The 15,571-nt window shown below is 40.3% G+C and overlaps 1 protein-coding gene across 1 annotated transcript in view; it reads left to right on the top strand.

Annotated features, from left to right (window-relative positions):
• PCDH19 (protocadherin 19) overlaps window positions 1–7,381 on the top strand; it is a 75,754-nt gene extending 68,373 nt beyond the window's left edge. The window contains exon 7 of the mRNA XM_027086127.1: window positions 7,198–7,381. Within this exon, the coding sequence (XP_026941928.1) occupies window positions 7,198–7,381 (184 nt within the window). The remainder of the gene's footprint in view (window positions 1–7,197) is intronic.
• Window positions 7,382–15,571: the final 8,190 nt, after the last annotated feature.

Genomic DNA, 15,571 nt, shown 5'->3' with positions numbered 1-15,571 from the left:
GAAAAGATACTTGATACAATTTCAATTTTCTTAAATTTACCAAGGCTTGATTTGTGACCTAAGATATGATCTATCCTGGAGAATGTTCCATGAGCACTTGAGAAAAATGTGTATTCTGTTGTTTTTGGATGGAGTGTCCTATAAATATCAATTAAGTCCATCTTGTTTAATGTATCATTTAAAGCTTGTGTTTCCTTATTTATTTTCATTTTGGATGATCTGTCCATTGGTGAAAGTGGGGTGTTTAAGTCCCCTACTATGAATGTGTTACTGTCGATTTCCCCTTTTATGGCTGTTAGTATTTGCCTTATGTATTGAGGTGCTCCTATGTTGGGTGCATAAATATTTACAATTGTTATATCTTCTTCTTGGATCGATCCCTTGATCATTATGTAGTGTCCTTCTTTGTCTCTTTTAATAGTCCTTATTTTAAAGTCTATTTTGTCTGATATGAGAATTGCTACTCCAGCTTTCTTTTGGCTTCCATTTGCATGGAATATCTTTTTCCATCCCCTTACTTTCAGTCTGTATGTGTCTCTAGGTCTGAAGTGGGTCTCTTGTAGACAGCATATATAAGGGTCTTGTTTTTGTATCCATTCAGCTAATCTGTGTCTTTTGGTGGGAGCATTTAGTCCATTTACATTTAAGGTAATTATAGATATGTATGTTCCTATTCCCATTTTCTAAATTGTTTTGGGTTCGTTATTATAGGTCTTTTCCTTCTCTTGTGTTTCTTGCCTAGAGAAGATCCTTTAGCATTTGTTGTAAAGCTGGTTTGGTGGTGCTGAACTCTCTCAGCTTTTGCTTGTCTGTAAAGGTTTTAATTTCTCCATCAAATCTGAATGAGATCCTTGCTTGGTAGAGTAGTCTTGGCTGCATGTTTTTCTCCTTCATCACTTTCAGTATGTCCTGCCACTCCCTTCTGGCTTGTAGGGTTTCTGCTGAGAGATCAGCTGTTAACCTTATGGGGATTCCCTTATGTGTTATTTGTTGTTTTTCCCTTGCTGCTTTTAATATGCTTTCTTTGTATTTAATTTTTGACAGTTTGATTAATATGTGTCTTGGCGTATTTCTCCTTGTATTTATCTTGTATGGGACTCTCTGTGCTTCCTGGACTTGATTAACTATTTCCTTTCCCATATTAGGGAAGTTTTCAACTATAATCTCTTCAAATATTTTCTCAGTCCCTTTCTTTTTCTCTTCTTCTTCTGGAACCCCTATAATTCGAATGTTGGTGCGTTTAATGTTGTCCCAGAGGTCTCTGAGACTGTCCTCAGTTCTTTTCATTCTTTTTTCTTTATTCTGCTCTGCAGTAGTTATTTCCACTATTTTATCTTCCAGGTCACTTATCTGTTCTTCTGCCTCAGTTATTCTGCTATTGATCCCATCTAGAGTACTTTTAATTTCATTTATTGTTGTTCATCGTTGCTTGTTTCATCTTTAGTTCTTCTAGGTCCTTGTTAACTGATTCTTGCATTTTGTCCAATCTATTGTCCATTCTATCTCCAAGATTTCGGATCAACCTTACTATCATTATTCTGAATTCTCTTTCAGGTAGACTGCCTATTTCCTCTTCATTTGTTAGGTCTGGTGCATTTTTATCTTGCTCCTTTATCTGCTGTGTGTTTTTCTGTCTTCTCATTTTGCTTATCTTACTGTGTTTGGGGTCTCCTTTTGCAGGCTGCATGTTTGTAGTTCCTCCTGTTTTTGATGTCTGTCTCCAGTGGCTAAGGTTGGTTCAGTGGGTTGTGTAGGCTTCCTGGTGGAGGGGGCTAGTGCCTGTGTTGTGGTGGATGAGGCTGGATCTTGTCTCTCTAGTGGGCAGGTTCACGTCTGGTGGTGTGTTTGGGGGTGTCTGTGGCCTTATTATGATTTTAGGCAGCCTCTCTGCTAATGGGTGGGGTTGTGTTCCTGTTTTGCTAGTTGTTTGGCATAGGTTTTCCAGCACTGTGGCTTGCTGGTCGTTGAGTGAAGCTGGGTGCTGGTGTTAAGATGGAGGTCTCTGGGAGATTTTCGCCATTTGATATTATGTGGAGCTGGGAGGTCTCTTGTTGATCAGTGTCCTGAAGTTGGCTGTCCTACCTCAGAGGCAGAGCCCTGCCTCCTGGCTGGAGCACCAAAAGCTTTTCATCCACAGGCTCAGGATAAAAGGGAAAAAAAGTAGAGGGAATTAGTAGAAGTATGAGGAAAGAAAGAAGGAAAGGAGGGTCGGAAGGAAGGAAGAAAGAAAGAAAGAAGCAAAGAAGGAAAGAAGGCAAGAAGGAAAGAAAGGAGGGAGGGAGGGAGGAAGGAAGGAAGGAGGGAAAGAAGGAAAAAAGACAGAAAGAAAGAAGATACAGTAAAAATAAAATAAAGTATAATAAAGTTATTGAATTAAAAAATTCTTATTTAGAAGAAAAAAACAAAAAAAAAAAGGGACGGAAAGAACCTTAGGACAAATGTTGGAAGCAAAGCTATACCGACAAAATCTTACACAGAAGCATACACATACACCCTCACTAAAAGAGGTAAATGGGGAAAAATCCTAAATCTTGCTGTCAGAGACCACCTCCTCAATTTGGGATGATTCGTTGTCTAAAGGAGGGAAGGACAGAAAGAAAGAAAGAAAGAACGAAGGTAAAGTATAATAAGGTTTTTAAAATTAATTATTAAGAAAAAAAAATTAAAAAAAAAAACATGGACGGATAGAACCCTAGGACAAATGGTGGAAGCAAGACTATACAGACAAGATCTCACACAGAAGCATACACATACACATTCACAAAAAGAGGAAAGGGGAAAAAATCATAGATCTTGCTCCTAAAGTCCACTTCCTTAATTTGGGATGATTGGTTGTCTATTCAGGTATTCCACAGATGCAGGGTACATCAAGTTGATTGTGGAGCTTTAATCCGCTGCTTCTGAGGCTGCTGGGAGAGATTTCCCTTTCTCTTCTTTGTTCTCACAGCTCCCAGGGCTAAGCTTTGGATTTGGCCCTGCCTCTGCGTGTAGATCGCTGGAGGGCGTCTGTCTTTTGCTCAGACAGGATGGGGTTAAAAGAGCCGCTGATTGGGGGCTCTGGCGCACTCAGGCCGGCGGGGACGGAGGGGCACAGAGTGCGGGGCGGGCCTGCGGTGGCAAAGGCCGGCGTGACTTTGCACCAGCCTGAGGCGCGCTGTGCGCTCTCCCGGGGAAGTTGTCCCTGGATCCCGGGAACCCGGCAGTGGCGGGCTGCACAGGCTCCGCGGAAGAGGGGTGTGGAGAGTGACCTGTGCTCGCACACAGGCCCCTCGGTGGCGGCAGCAGCAGCCCTAACTTCTCCCGCCCGCCTCTGGATTCCGCGCTTTCAGCCGCGGCTCGCGCCCGTCTCTGGATTCTGCGCTTTCAGCCGCGGCTCGCGCCCGTCTCTGGATTCCGCGCTTTCAGCCGCGGCTCGCGCCCGTCTCTGGATTCCGCGTTTTCAGCCGCGGCTCGCGCCCGTCTCTGGGGTCCGCGCTTTCAGCCGCGGCTCGCGCCCGTCTCTGGGGTTCGCGCTTTTAGCCGCGGCTCGCGCCCGTCTCTGGAGTTCCTTTAAGCAGCGTTCTTAAACCCCTCTCCTCACGCCCCAGGAAACAAAGAGGGAAGGAAAAGTCTCCTGCCTCTTCTGCAGGTGCAGGGTTTTCCCCGGAATCCCTCCCGGCTAGCTGTGGTGCACTAACCCCTTCAGGCTGTGTTCAAGCCGCCAACCCCAGTCCTCTCCCTGCGCTCCGGCCTCAGCTCGCAGCCCCGCCCGCCCCGGCGGGTGAGCAGACAAGCCTCTCGAGCTGGTGAGTGCCGGTCGGCACCGATCCTCTGTGCGGGAATCTCCCCGCTTTGCCCTCCGCACCCGTTGCTGTGCACTCCTCCGCAGCTTCGAAGCTCCCCCCTCCGCCTCCCGCAGTCTCCGCCCGCGAAGGGGCTTCCTAGAGTGTGGAAACTTTTCCTCCTTCACAGCTCCCTCCCACTGGTGCAGGTGCCGTCCCTATTCTTTTGTCTCTGTTTTTTCTTTTGCCCTACCCAGGTATATGGGGAGTTTCTTGCCTTTTGGGAGGTCTGAGGTCTTCTGCCAGCCTTCAGTAGGTGTTCTGTAGGAGTTGTTCCACGTGTAGATGTATTTCTGGTGTATCTGTGGGGAGGAAGGTGATCTCCGCGTCTTACTCTTCCGCCATCTTCCGCCTTTCCCCCCATTCTCATTTTTTAATAAAGGAAGGATACACATTTGACAGGAGAATTTTTTTCCTGTCCCTGAATTTTAGAAGAAATTAACATAGTGGACAATGTCTGACTATAGTTTATAGAAGATATAGAAACATTATTTATATATACATTTCCTATATCAATCCTATAAAAAGACTACGGACATAATATTTAATAGTAACTCAATGAAAGCATTACCATATATGGGAGTAATGATCATATTAAACAATAACCATTTACTGAGCATTTGTGTATACCTGGTACTTCATGTGAACTATCTCATTGAGTCCTCAAAATGGCCTCTTGAAAGAGGTTTTAGCAAATGCATTTTATTATTTTATTTTTTTAAGTTTTTTCTTTTTAAATTGGAGTATAGTTGATTAACAATGATGTACATAGTTCCCCAACAAGGGATTGAACCTGGGCCCTTGGAAGTGAAAGCATGGAATCCTAACCACTGGACCGCCAGGGAATTCCCAGCAAATGCATTTTACAGACAAGGAAGTCTAGGCACCAAGACATTAGCTATCAGGCCCAGGTTCCCATAGATGAAGTGGCAGATTATGGATTATCACTTGTTCTAATGACTCCAAGTTCAATGCTCTTTCCACTACAGTCAGGAAATCTAATATGCTACAGGAATAGAGTTTAAAGAACCTAGAGCAGTGGTTCTCACCTGGGAGTGATTTGGCAAAGTCTGGAGACATTTTTGGTTGTAACTTCTGGGAGGGGCACTACTGGCATCTAGTGGGTAGAGGCCAGGGATGCTGCTAAATATCCTACAATGCACAGGACACCCCCCCAACCCACAACAAAGAATTATGCATCCCAAAATATCAATGGTGCCGAGGTTGAGAACCTTGCTCTAAGGAATGGTTAATTGCATTGTTCTTATTCTACACCCCTCACCATCGTATGTCTCAAGCAAGTTTTAGCAACTGCTGAAATGCAGTCAATTCAGGGTTGAATTCTGTGGTTTAAGGTAACAATTTTGCATTGTGGATTAAAGAAATTTTCACATGCTTCAGATAGCAGAAATGCAGGTCAAAAAATTATTTGTTATAAAAATGTAGGAACTAGTAATACTATCCAGGCAGGTTTCCTTTCTCCTGAGGTGCAGGGGTGCATGTGGGCAGGACCAGATTTTTTTCTAAAAAACAAACTTTGAATCTGTTCATGCTGTGTGATTAGTATTTACAGGAAGCCTCCAAATCTGTGCCATAAAACTAGAGGTGGTGACACACTTTAAAGCATGTGTTTCCATTTGGTCTTAATGACCATAAAAGACTCATAAGATGATTGATTTTTGAATAGGACTGCATCCTGGTGGGTCCACAGGGCTGAGTAGCTGCATGACATAATTTGGAGGAGCTGAGTGAGTTGGCCTATTGAATGATTTTAGTTTTAATACAGTTGATGCTCAGTTATTCTTTCTGAAAATAATTAGCAAACAGGTCAATGCTTCACCCCCTTCTGCCCTTCATTTTCTGACAATTATGGCTTTCCAGTTACTGCCCTTTTGGTCTTTTCCTTTTCATATTCAGGGCAGCAAGCATTCTACATCTACGTTGGTCATATGTTAAAAATCTGCTGTGATTTCCTTTTGACCAAGTGTGGAGATTGACAATGTAGCCATTGTGTCCATGGCATAGCTCTTCATCGTATGTACTGAATGTTCTTATCAAAGCTTCAGAGAGCCAGGCCTGTGGATGTTCAAGGTTGAGCAGATCAAGCGAGTTTGCAGTGTCATCTCCACAGGGCTCCCTTTTCAGAGGTAGAGTAGGTCTGTTGAGACTTGTCCTAATTCACAAGTGTGCCACTCTCCCTTGTTGAGACAACAACACATTTTCTTGAGTATGCCTTTGCAGCTTCCTCACTGACTAGGGAATGGATTCCCCATTCACTAGGTATTTCAGATGCATAATTTATGGTCCGTGGTGGAGCACAGCTGCAGATTCTGTCAGGACACACAAAGTATTAGAAATAGCAGATGGGGCCTCTATGGATGTACCTAATGTATTGTTCTCTATTTCGTGAGAAATGGTGTGGGGATTTTGGGTAGTATGCTTAGTGCATTGAATGGTGGATTGATTTAATAGGTGCAAGAAAAATTTACACACAAAGTCTTGAGCTGCAAGTTGCCATGTTCTTAGCATAGCTACACTCACAGTTTCCTTAGAGTTCACTCTCTGGTTCTCACTTTTGTCTTACTTTCCATGCGCGAAGGCTCTCTTCTTCTCAGCTCTTACCTCTCCTCTTTTTCTTTGACTCTGTCCCTCAACCTCTCTCAGTTAAAACTGACCTGAGTTCTCTGATCCTGATAACCCTTTCTATTTGAATTGCATTACCTCAATTTCTTCCACTTTCATTTTCACAGTTGGTTAGTAGATATCTTTGGAGGGGTAGTATACATAGTGTTTAAGGGTCCAGGCTCTGCAGCTAGACTGCCTGGGTTTGGTCTTAGATCTGCTACATTTTAACCAGCTATGTGACCTTGGACAAGTTATTTAACTTCCATGTGCCTCTCTTTTCTTCACCTGTAAATGTGAATATTAATAGCACCTGTCTCTTATAGAGTTGTGATTATTAAAATAGTTAACTCATGTCAAGCACTTAGAACAGTGCCTCATGCACAGTAATCCCTCAGTAAACATTAGCTGTTATTATTTTAATTTGATTATGTAAGAAGAGAAAAAAACCTTCTGAAATGATGATATTTTTTGCAGGTGGTTGTTTCAGAGTTGTAGCTTCTTCCGCCTCGCCAGTAGTGATGCAATGAAGATAAGTGAATGAAAGTATTAGCTGCATCAGCATCCAGTAGTGGGAACCTCTCTACAATGTTAAGTTCCGTGATCTTTAAACAGAAATTTCTCTTCCTCCTGCCCTGTTGGACAATCCAGTTGCTGTTGGCCTCACCACAGAGCTGACATCATCCTGGCTCTGAAAGAGTTTTAAAAATCAGATCTATCACAGTTATAAATTATCATTCTTTCTTTAACCCAGCAGCTCCACCTTCAAGGACTTAGAGGGCAACAGCCTGAAGGATAGCGGCCATGAGGAGAGTGACCAGACCGACAGTGAGCATGACGTCCAGCGAAGCCTGTATTGTGACACTGCTGTCAATGATGTGCTGAACACCAGCGTGACCTCCATGGGATCTCAGATGCCTGACCATGGTAAGGGTTGATCGGCTGTAAGTTGCAACCATAGATTCCAAAGAACCCAGGATGTTTGGAGGCTCACTGCATTACTTTACTGTAATGAGTGTATTTTCCTACAGGGTTTTGAGATGTCCTGACACCTGTCCAGACTCTTCTTCACCCTCCATGAGTGGATCCCGTATGATCATATAACGTTCAGGCATTTAAAAAGCCAACTACCTATACATATTGTATACATACTCATCGATCATAACTGCACTGCACACATAGGAAATTAACAGATGCCTTCTCACTAGGAATAAATGCCTCTTTTTGCTTTAGTACATGAATTGGACTGATCAGTTGAGTTGCAGAGAGCACAGCACTTATGACACCCAAGGGGTGAGTTTTATTTCCATATCAAGTTGGTTAACTTTACCCAGAAAGAGACTCTGTTCTCTGACCACAGATTGCATAATCTTTACTGAGGAGAGAGTACAAAACTTCCCATTTTGTCTATGGGGCTGTGATGCCAAATCCCACTAGCTACCATGCAAATGCATGCCATTGTTCATAGGAGAGACCAGGGTAAGAAAACATGGCTGACTTAATGTAACATTCTGTGCATGTCAAAAATGCCTCAAAGCACAAGTCAGGAACGGCATCCTCATGTATGAAGAAGAGTCTATTTTTGGGAACTCAGCCACACATGCTTTAGCAAGAGGAGCCAAGCATAAACCAGGGTATAAAAACATTAGCAGAGTTCAGCTAAGGCAGAATGTTCAGATGGACTTGAGCACAAATGTCATTTTCAGTGTTTTACTGATGCAAACATGTTGGACAAACAGCCTGTCTTTTTCAATTAAGAACTATGAATTCAGCTTGGTGTTTAGGCTCAGTGAAGGTTCAGAATGCTTGGCTATGTCTTGAGAGAAGCTAGACGCAAGCTCAGCTGGAAGCCCCACTGCTAAAAGACTTAAAGATGAGAAAACAAAATATGATGATTATGTGCTGGTCTTCAGCTGTTTCATTTCACTGTAAACATCATTAAATGCTTTTGTTTTGGTCTTGTAAATGAATCCAAAGGGGAAAAAAATGTAAGATCCACAAAATAAAATGTTTTCTATGGAGAAAAAGTTAGTCACTGTAGATTCTATTAAATTGTTTAGTCCATCCCCTCCCCAGCAGATCCAAGTGTCAAAGTCTATAATATATATGTCACTACCGATTATGCACTGCTGCCTTCTCTCATTGGTGAGTGGTGCCATCCGCAGAGATACTATACTTTCTGGGTAATCTTACTAAGACTAAAGATGAAAAAAATCAAACATTTATATAACTGAAACAGAGGCTATTTGATTCCCAGAGGATTAGCAGCGTGTCACAGGATACAGACTGATATGTATCATTTACTAGTCTTGTGTCTCAAAGAAATGCTTTTTCATTTGTATCAGGAAGGGTTTTAGTTAGATGCTCTCTAAAATGAAATGACTCCAGGAAAAGAAATAGTCATAATTGATTCTCACTTTGTGCCTGGCTAGAACAACATTTGTTTTAGTTTTTTGTCACATGTCTCTAGGAAAATAGTACCAGTGGACTGCAGCTAATTTTTCTGAGTGTTTCTTACAAAAGGGATGTATTGTGTATAGATACTGTAGATTTGTAATAATAAGACTTCTAAAGCAAATGTGTGGCATTATCCCAAGACTCTCCTATGTTTAAGATGGGGATTACACACACACACACACACACACACACACACACACACACACACACACAGTTTTTTGCTCTTCTGTTTTGGAAACACTTTTACATTTTGTTTCTCAATATTCGATTCTTATCTATGTATCTTCATTTTTTCCATTATTCTAGCAGTGGCTAAACCTTGAACCAACCCTCGGGTTTGTTCTTTTCAATTTGGTTGAGTCATTAAAGTTTAGTTACAAAGGGAATTCAGGCCTTGTTTACATCTCTGGCTCTACCTTATGATATCCCAGTACTACTGAGCTTTCCATAATGGTACTTAATTGTATCCCCAATCAACTCTAGGCTAGCCACATAGGTGGTGTCACCAGTTTACTTGGGTTGAATATTGCTACCTCAAACAATAGCAATGATTCAAAAATTAACATTTTCTAGCATTTTCTCAAACTTGGATTCATATAATAAATGTTTTTCATTTTATCCTAAGGCACAGTGGTTGAAAGACAATCACTGATTGCATTTTGATTGCCCCAACCAAACACATCTGTGAGCTGGGTCAGGGTGGAGATATGATGGAATGGCAGGAATCTCTTCTTTCTGGATTATTATCAATCCTGGTATCACTCTCGACAAGGCTAAAACCAGGTCAGTGGGTTGATGAACTGGCTGAGCTGAATTTCCTGGTTGCCAGGTGACTGAATTACATTTATCATCTGCAGTGCCTTTGAATTAATATGTCTCAGCTTGTCCCCCATACTGTAGCTCTTGTCATGGCTTCCCAGAAAAGAAGGTGATGGAACGTTCTTTATCCTGTACTTCTACTGGCATGTGGCACTTTTTTGCAATGCTATCTCTCTATAGCTCTCAGAGTGCCTTGAGAACAAGTAAGTGTTATCACTCAGCAGATTTTACCACCTGATCTGGTTCCTGATGTGATTTGGTGCTGAGCTGGGGAGTCGCACTCAAATCTTTTAACCATTGTTTTCCCTCCGTGAATTTGAGTTATTTGGTAAAATTACCACCTTCTGGCAGGGACAAAAATTTCTCCCTATGCAATTTCTGCAGACAATCTCTAAGAAAAATAGCCAAAAAGTAGGGTGGTCAGAGATGCCAGAGGCTCATGGGTTTGTTGCACAATTGGGGGTTTCACTGGGCTTGAATCTCTTCCTGTCAGGGTTATTTTTGGATTGAATAGTGCTGGGTTAAGAGGCTTTTGTCTCCTTGCTTCTTTGCATGCCCATTTGTGATGACTTGGATATCCCATTATGCATACTCAAATGTGTAGTCCTGATATGAAATTAGAGTTTATAGGTTCATGTCTTAGAACCGTACATACTAGTCCCAAGCCCAACTAATTTGTTTCAAATCACACTCAATCTCTTACCTTATGATTTTAATTATTGATTATAAATTCATCAGCTGAAAAGATGACTCTAATTGCTGTAATATGCACCTAATTTGGAGTTCACTACAACACTGAATTGGTTTCCCCTCCCATGCTAATTGATACCAAATGGAAGGAACATACAGAAATTTGTGATAACATCTAGCTGATTTTGACATCTAAAATCACCAAAATGCAATATAATGATTGCTTTATTTCTCGGAGTGTAGGTTCTTCTGCATGTTCCTAAACTTGTTTATTTGCTAGTTTCATCGCCTGAATATCATTTAACATGTTTGTTGTGTAAAACATGGATTTGAAGAACTTGATCTGTGTCTAATGTAACCACTGCTTGCAAATTAGCCATGAAAATGTTCTGTAGACTGCATACTATGCATATTCTAGTTTCAACCACAGGTGTATTAAGACGTTTACACTTTCAACACTCTACCAACAATGTGTAATTTAATTTCCTCTAGGCTTTTAAGGAAATTATGATTCAGTGACTAAACATCCTTTCCTTATCCTCTTACCTATCCCCCGACTCACCTCTCACCTCACTAAATTTCCAAACACTCATTTCAATTAATCTCTTAGCAAAATAGGGAGTTCTCAATGGAGAATATTTTGTGACATTGCAAAGCAGTGTGCTGCTGGGCTCCAGAAATGGTAGCATGAACCAGATGTTCATAGAGTAATTGAAAATTCCATTTTATCAGAATAGCATTTGCTGTCAAAAAGTTTTATCTTTACTTCAACAAAGGGATTGATTAGCTCCCCCTGGACCCGAATTAGCATCTTTCAGGCTAGATATACTGTTTTGCAATTCATGTGGTTATTTCTCCCCTGGTTTTGCTCATATAGAATCTTTTAAAGGTGTGTTTAGCCTCTTGAAAATATACCAGGTAAAATGTTTAATTACTTGAACACAGTAATGTATATGTATACAGTGTTTCTATATATATGACTTGCAGGTTTTTTTCATCTTGCCTTAGGTATACAGCATTCTAACCAGACAGGAACAATCCATGCATAGATATATATTATTCATTCATTCAGCAATATTTTGGAGTGCCCACTATATGTCTGGCTCTGGGAATGTGTCAACTACTTCTGTTATTGACTGTGAAAGTTATCTTTTTAGCTATGCTTATCCGGGTTTTACTGGGGTGACCAAGGTCAGCTCAATGATGAAATGAATAATTCTTTCTGATTTTAGAAATCATCGTAAGAATGGAGCCTGGGACTAATAAAAACCTTATTAATATTGTGCCAATAAAGCAAAAGAAACAATAAAAGAAGACTGTTACACTCAAGATCTTATTGTTAGTAAGAGTATCACGAAAGGTTCTTGATGTTCTAATTTGAACAGTGTCACAATATTAAACATTTTCTTTTTAAATCCATCTACTCTGAGATTGAACTTCCTGCTTACTTTTAGTTACTGTCATTGTAAGATGGTTGGTTTAATCTCTGACATGCCCAGTTACCTTGCTGGTTAAGAGGTACTCAGTGATACTCAATACCCAGTCTCCCTTTCATTCTGACATCCAGGACCTTTATCCATTCTCAGTCTCGGCAATGGCTGGGTAGGTGGGAAGAGAAGTGACAGGTGGATGCTTTTATTTATTTCAACTACATTGCTGCACCAGATAATTGAACTCCTTCCAAAACATTATTTACATTTTATTGGCAAGGTAGCCGCTAGAATAAAATGTTGTCCTTAACTAATGGAAACATCCATGCTCTTAGCAGTTGTTTACTAACATTATTTTGACCTGGGCCTTTTGGTCAGAGAATTCTTTTAGGACAGCTCTGTTCATCTGCTTTGAAATAAAAGCACTATTCCTTTTCTTAATATAATAATGTTTTCCTGATCCACTTGGAACTTTTAGTTGTCTCATAGTCATTGTCTATTTTAAAATTTATTATTATTAATAATTACCTGTAGTATGGGATTCATTACTCATCACGAGAGTAAATGTCAAGGGCTTTCTTTACTGGTTGGCACTAAGAATTTCTATATTTCTGAACACTCGGAAAGCATTGGAGGATGGAGGCTATATAAAGGGAGCACACTGAACAATTAGCAGTTTCATTCTCTAGGAGTTTATGATCCAATAGCACAAATGGTCCAGTATGGAATAGACTGCATATGATCAGTGAAGAAATTAATTAAGATTATTTGAGCTGGAAAGCAAAGTGCATTTCAAAAGACAGTTTGGTGTAATGGGATCCCTTTGGAGGAAGAGTGGAAGCCAGGCCCCGACATAGTATGCAAGATAAAATTATGCTCTATGTGATTTGCTAGGTGAATTTTTTCCCAATTGCTTCATGATGAAGCAAGTTCTATAGGCCATGATAAGTAGGGACATTGCCAATAGGACAACAGATGAGAAGCAAATCAAGTTGTTGTATAGGGCTAGATCATATGGTTGATCCACATACTCAAAAAGTCCATTGAAATGTCAAGATCATTATTTTCTTTGGGTCTCTCAATCTATTTAACATTATTTCTGTCCTATCATAAGGTGGTTAAGGACCATAAATAAACTCCATCAGGATGGGAAAACATAAATCTGAACTTTCTGTTCAAATATTTATGAAGTATTTTTTCTGTCATCTTCCCTTTAACCCTTTTATTATGAAATAAATATGAAGAATTGAGTCATAATTTAAAAAGCAATTTCAAGAATACCAAAATCATGTATTATTCCTTTATTGCACTGTAGGCAAAATACTTGTGAGATGGCTTTCCTTTCTTACTGTAGATGCTTTTTGTCATCCAGGATCAGGTCTTTGCCCCAGGTATTTTGGTCTCTGTCTTCACTAGATGGCTCATTGCCTGTTTGTTCATTATGGGCCAAGGAAAGCTAATTTGACACATCCACTTTTGAAATGTGGCTTGACAAGAAAGTCTATTCAATTTCTATTCCTACCCCAAGGCTTACCCCCAATAAAACTTCAACCATGGAAAAATCACCAGGCACCAAATTGGAAAAGGTTTGAACTGGCCTTTAGAGCCATCAGAAAAGTTACTTTTTAGAGACTTACACACAGCTTAAAGTGGGTAGACAAAACAGATGCTTTTGCAATTGGGCAGAATGGAACCCCCTCCCTGCCAACTAGTTATTCTGCCATGCAGAGAGAATACAAAGCAGTTCCCCATGGCTTCTCATAAAGATTATCAGTGAGATACCAGTCTCTAGAGTTGTTTTGGAGCAAATCCTTTGGGACTAGACATTTGTGTGCAAGTGACAAAGTCAGAAGGGTGTTGTGGGATTTTAGGTTTTATGATGAACACTGGACTTCACCCCAAAACGTGCACCCCAAAGATCTACTCTTGTAGTTAGAGGAATAAGTGAGATGGTAGGTAGCAGAGGTGATTTGAAAGGCACTGAATTCAGAAGGGGCCAAAGGAGTTTGTCATAAAATGAACTCTGGATGAATTCATTCAAAGTTTTGTCTCATTGAGGTGGCCTCATGAGAGACACTTTGTCTTTTGTGGGTTCCTTGTTATCAGAAATAATAATTCTACTCCATTATTCTTCACAACAGTGTAGACAACAAACTTGTAAACTGTTAAATCTGAAATAATAGACGACACCATCTTATTATTAGTTCCTTTAAATCTTTAATATCCATTTTCATGGCAAATGAGACTCTTTATGTTCCTTTCTTAGTTGAACGGGGAGATTTTCAGTTTGGAAGAAGTTAAAACCTTAAAAACACATTCATCTCCCCCTACCCCAGTTAGCTAAGCCTTAGATTCTTTCTAATTTGTGGTTTAGTAACTAGACTCTAAGTCACACAGGAGTGCAATTGTAATCTACTTTAAAATAAAAGCATAACCTATTATACTGCTTCCCTTTGAATAGATATCTGTAAACAAACACTACTATAATCACCTGGAGAAACTTGGTAATCTTAGTTGATTACAGCAAGGCAGCTTCCCAGCCATGAGTTTGCAAATTCAAATCCAGTGTCAGAGATACATTTTTCCAATGTGTGGCCGCTTTTGCCACTTCTAAGCTCATATAGTCTCTCCTTTCTGTCCTTAGGTTGCATAATAATAGATGTTTGACCACTTGCTTTCTTCCCTCCTCTTTCACCCTGTGGAGTTTCCAACCTGTGTGAACAATAGAATCTTTCCTTTTTAATACGTGTAAAAGGGGGAAAAGAGGAATGGTAGAGGTTCCAAGATACTCAGACTGGTCAAACTGTTCTAAGACATCACCACCTGCTGTTTTTAATCATTAATGAGGCTGTCAGTTGCTCTAATCTGGGAGGTGAACAAAAAGAATGGTTTTGATTTTAATTTAATTTAAAAATCAGCTTATTGGGAAAAAAATGCCTCCAGCTTGTAAGAGTCAGGTTGCCCACTGTTGATAAACTAAAGTAAGTCAGATGCAGAAGCTGAATCATGATTCATATGCAAATGTGAACTATTTTAAATTTGGGGAGCTATTATTATTATCATCACTAGCTAGAAAATTTAGTCCGTTTAATTCAAGGACCCATTTTATTGCAGAGACATGCTTCGTATAAATATCTGTTCCATTTTTTTTTTTCTGGAAGAAAAACTGATGCACCAAGAATTTGAAAACTTTATTCACATCAGAACACAAATCAATGGCAAAGTCCAGAGTGAAACCCAAAGTGCAAATTCTTTTGCTTGACTCACTGCCCATCAAACTGTACATTTTAGAAGTTGAGTGATTATCTGTGAGTACTCTATTAAGTTTGGGTTTTCTTACACTGGATGATTTTGCTTAGCAGCAAAATGAGAATTCAGAAATATGGTGTCGATGCACAAATTGGATATTAAAGACCTGGAGCCAGACCTTTGTTTGTGCCAACTGTCAACTTAGAAGGTTTCATTATGCCTCTCAGAGCTTCACCAAACACTTTCAGATTTATAATTGATGTCAACTGAAGTTGAAGGCAAAGAAAACCTGCCTTATTTGACTGCAGAAAATGTTACCTTACTGTTGGGCCCTAGTTAGCTGTAGGGTAGGTGTATCGAATCACACTAGCTTTCTGCTAACACAGCAAGTGAGCACTTCCTGAATTCAGCTGATAATCAATCTAGGCAGCTAATGAGTTTGCAAACAGACTGAGCTGCTGGAGCTGGCACCAGGAAACCACC

This window comes from Aethalodelphis obliquidens, unplaced genomic scaffold, assembly GCF_003676395.1.
Source record: "Aethalodelphis obliquidens isolate GAN/ISIS:26980383/991018 unplaced genomic scaffold, ASM367639v1 scaffold54, whole genome shotgun sequence".
NCBI lineage: Eukaryota > Metazoa > Chordata > Mammalia > Artiodactyla > Delphinidae > Aethalodelphis > Aethalodelphis obliquidens.
The sequence above is the reverse complement of the archived record's forward strand: the minus strand, read 5'-3'. Positions and strand labels throughout refer to the sequence as shown.